The 4,422-nt window shown below is 54.5% G+C and overlaps 1 protein-coding gene across 1 annotated transcript; it reads left to right on the forward strand.

Moving 5' to 3' along the window:
• The first annotated feature begins 2,947 nt into the window (after window positions 1–2,947).
• On the forward strand, window positions 2,948–3,862 carry LOC138819801 (olfactory receptor 13G1-like). The gene has a single exon (XM_070011335.1). The coding sequence runs from the start codon at window positions 2,948–2,950 to the stop codon at window positions 3,860–3,862; it is 915 nt and encodes a 304-aa protein (XP_069867436.1).
• The last annotated feature ends 560 nt before the right edge of the window (window positions 3,863–4,422 follow it).

Here is a 4,422-nt window from a genome sequence, read left to right on the forward strand (position 1 = left end):
ATGATTGTGCCCCATGTGGAATGGTCCGTGCGGGTCAGGGGCACTAGCTTCAGTGTGCATGTTCCTCAGGAGCCGAGGTAAGTTTAAAAGAAGGCAAGGGAGAGAGAGGCGGGCGAGCTGCCGGCAGGGGAGCTGCTGGTGGGCAAAGGTGGCAGTCTCACACCTGGTCCTGATCTCTGCAAGCATTCGTGAAGTGCCAACAGTGGAAACTTAAAGATAACCCGTTGTGCCCAGGCAGCAGCATGGCCTGAGGGGCTATTAGCCACTCTGAGGTCCGGAGCCAGGGAACGCCCGCACACAGCCGTGCTGTGGTCAGATGCTGAGGCAGCAAAGCGGGATTGGCCTCGACCTTTTGTGGGCTTGTGTCTGGAATAAAGGCCTTGGCGGCCTTGAGCAGAACTTGTGTTTGGGTAGCTCACTGGCACAGGGCATGAACACATCTCCACTCCATGACCGGCTTGTCAGCTCCCTGAGTCCTCCCTCACACGGCTGCTGGAGAGCCAGTCCCTGGGAAGCAGGGCAGGGCACCAGCCCTTCCCGGCTGAGGATCACCAGTTGTGCCAGGGGCTGGAACTCCCGGGAGGTGATGATCTGTCCTGAGCCACTGGTCAGCTCTCACGAGGGCCCTTCCCAAGAGGCCAGGGGGTTTCTGCTTAACTGGTCCCTCAGAGCCAATCTGGCGATTACAGACAGTACCTGGCCCGTGGTGCTAACCCCAGGCCGCTTTCCTTCACCTTTGCTATCTATGTACTTCCCCCCTTTAAACCAATTTCATTCACTAATAACAGCTGATGACTAAACTTCTTTCAGGAGAGCAAGAAGCAAGTTTCCTGAGAGGCCTCTGGGAAGTCTTCCACCATCTTTTGTAAGCACCAGCTGTAATGGGCTTTTGAGTCTCTATATATGTTTGAAAACAAGGAACAATAATTCGGGAGTGGGGGTTGTGACTGAGATCTATGAGGTTCCTTTGGCTGTCCTTTCTGGAGACAGAAGCTCTGTAGTATGCAGAAGGGCAATGGGAAACTTCCACACCTTGTAGCCTAAAGCCCCTTCTTGGTTCATGCATCCTCTCTCTTTTTCTAACTCGTTCTGCCCTTCCCTCTCCCTGACTCTTGTCTCTGACTCTCAGTGTCTGTCTTTCTGACTTTGACTCTGTGTTGTCCTTGTCTCTCCCTCTGTCCCTGTCTCTCTGTATTTATCTTTCTGTTTCTCTCTTTCTCTCAGAGTCTCTCTCTGCAACTCAGTTGGTGTTTGTCTCTGACACTTTTTCCTTATCCCTACTTTACTACGACTCTCGGTCTCTCTCTACTTCTGTCTCTCTGACCATCGCTCTGCTTCAATCCCTGTCTCTATCTCTCTGTGTCTCCCTCTATCCATGAGGTTCTCTGTCTCTCTCCCAGTCTGTGTGTCTCTGTCTTCTGTCTCCCTCCCTCTCTCTCTGTGTGCTCCGCTATCTCTACATCTTCCTGTCTCTGTTTCTATCTCTTTGTCTCTGTCTCTCACCTTTTGCTTCCCTGTCTTTCTTTCTGTCTCTCCACCCCTTCAGTGTAACTTCCATATAGAAACCCTTCAGCACCTTCCATGGCTGCAGGCTCACCCTGAGGTGACATGGTCTGTGGCTCTCTGGCCACTCTTTCAGGGCCGTGTCCTTGTAATAGTGAAGGCCACAAACCCCCAGATATTGAAGCAGACAGAGGAGGAGAGATGAGAACTAAGCCAACTAGAAAATAGTTTGCTTCATCCCCAGGTTTACAAAACAGCTGACAACGAAATTATAAATACGTATGATCTACTTAGATATTTACAAATGGGAAATTCTAAGCAAATATTAGTATCCCCAAGCCTAGTCATAATTTGTGTTCAAAGCCAAGCCATATGCTCTCATCTCGTGATTTTGAAGCTGGCACACACGGGCCTGAGCTGACACTGTTTGAAGTTTATCTGGAGGGCCTCTGGTTCCAGCTGGAAAGTCGGTCAGGCCAAGTGAGCCTTGCCGTGGAGGTGAGTGAGCTGCACCCGCAGGGCAGAGGGTCTGGAGCTGAAGCTCAGCCCTGCCCCACACCCCACAGACAGCCTTGCTCTGCCACATCCAGTCGCACCCACCACGTCCAATAGTTAGTGCATAGGTCGTGGCTGATCTGGCTGGGCGCATTAGAGAAGGAGGTGAGGGGCCGTGCCTCACTGCTCACGCTCCCAGACACGCGGTGCTGTTAGCGGGGAGGTGAGGGGAGGTGAGGGGAGGTGAGGGGAGGTGAGGGGCCGTTCCTCACTGCTCACGCTCCCAGACACGCGGTGCTGTTAGCGGGGAGGTGAGGGGAGGTGAGGGGAGGTGAGGGGAGGTGAGGGGAGGTGAGGGGCCGTTCCTCACTGCTCACGCTCCCAGACATGCGGTGCTGTTAGCGGGGAGGTGAGGGGAGGTGAGGGGAGGTGAGGGGAGGTGAGGGGAGGTGAGGGGCCGTTCCTCACTGCTCACGCTCCCAGACACGCGGTGCTGTTAGCGGGGAGGTGAGGGGAGGTGAGGGGCTGTTCCTCACTGCTTGTTTGGTTAACAAACACATCTTTTGCAGTTTCTCAAGAGATAGAACTCAGGCCCCTGGAGTTTCCCTGGGAGACCCACACCCCAGGGCAGAGCCCATGCTTAGGGCTCTTTGGGCCGGACCGCCCGACTACATGAAGTGAATCCCAGATATTTTGCTGTCTCAGCATCCTGAGAGCAAGAGTGTGGGAGTTCTCATTCCCTAAATGGTGACTCTTCCTGCAATATGTGGTGGCCCAGACTCTGATTTTCTCTCATCATAGTGCTTGAAATGTTGTCTCTGAATGGGTCACATGAGGAGTAGGCTCTGTAGAACCAGCTGAAACTGGTTCGCTTTCTCTCCAGCTCCTGATGGAGCCACCAAGACAGAGCAGCGGGCCAAGCTTGCTTGGGTCACACACCAGCCCTGGGATGAATCAGACTCTGGTCTCTGAGTTCCTCATCCTGGGATTCTCAGAAGCTCCTCACCTGCGACCGCTGCTCTTCGTCGGTTTCCTCGGCCTCTACACTGCTGCCCTCTTGGGAAACCTGCTCATTGTGGTGCTGGTCAGTGCCAGCCCAGCCCTGCACACATCCATGTACTTCTTTCTGACCAACCTGGCTGCAGTGGACATTCTCTGCACCTCCACCATCCTGCCCAAGCTGCTGGGCTGCATGGTGGCCAGGAGGACCATCTCCTGGGGGGGCTGCATGGCCCAGCTTTTCTTCTTCACATGGTCCATGGGGGCAGAGCTGCTGCTCTTCTCGGCAATGGCCTATGACCGCTACGTGGCCATCTGCTGGCCCCTGCACTATAGCGCACGGATGGGCGCCCGAGCCCGCACGCTCCTGGCGGCTGCTGTGTGGGCCATCAGCCTGACCAACACTTGTGTGAATACTAGCCTCACGATGCGCCTGCCATTCTGTGGCTCCAACGTGGTTGAGCACTTCTTCTGTGAGATCCCCCCGCTCCTGAAGCTCTCCTGTGCCCCCACGGGCCTCAACGAGGCCATGGCCTTCGCCGCCGACGTGATCCTGGCCGTGGGAAACTTCTCTGTGATTATGCTCTCCTACGGCCTCATTGTGGTTAGCATTCTGCGCATCCGCTCAGCAGAGGGCAAGCGGCGTGCCTTCTCCACTTGCTCCGCACACCTACTGGTGGTCACCATGTACTACTCCACGGTCATCTATACCTACATCCGCCCTGCGTCCAGCTACTCACTGCAAAGGGACAAGGTGGTATCTGTCATCTACACCTCTGTGGCACCCACCCTGAATCCCCTCATCTACACCCTGAGGAACAAAGACGTCAAAGTTGCACTCAGGAGACTTCTGTCCTGCAGCTGAGCCTGCATGGCACCAGCTCCCTGCTCGGTCTCCCTGCTGGCTGAACAGGTCCTGCTCCACAGAACACATTCTGTTCAGAGACAGCCGTAACACGCTGATACTCACTGTGGCAATCATCTTTCCCCCAGCCCATTTAACTGGGTGACCAGGGAATGTCCTGGAGGATCCATAGTGATCCAGAACACATTCTGTTCAGAGACAGCCGTAACACGCTGATACTCACTGTGGCAATCATCTTTCCCCCAGCCCATTTAACTGGGTGACCAGGGAATGTCCTGGAGGATCCATAGTGATCCAGAACACATTCTGTTCAGAGACAGCCGTAACACGCTGATACTCACTGTGGCAATCATCTTTCCCCCAGCCCATTTAACTGGGTGACCAGGGAATGTCCTGGAGGATCCATAGTGATCCAGAACACATTCTGTTCAGAGACAGCCGTAACACGCTGATACTCACTGTGGCAATCATCTTTCCCCCAGCCCATTTAACTGGGTGACCAGGGAATGTCCTGGAGGATCCATAGTGATCCAGAACACATTCTGTTCAGAGACAGCCGT

The sequence above is a fragment of the Dipodomys merriami genome, unplaced genomic scaffold (genome assembly GCF_024711535.1).
Source record: "Dipodomys merriami isolate MVZ:Mamm:240054 unplaced genomic scaffold, mDipMer1.0.p SCAF_82, whole genome shotgun sequence".
Taxonomy (NCBI): Eukaryota; Metazoa; Chordata; class Mammalia; order Rodentia; family Heteromyidae; genus Dipodomys; species Dipodomys merriami.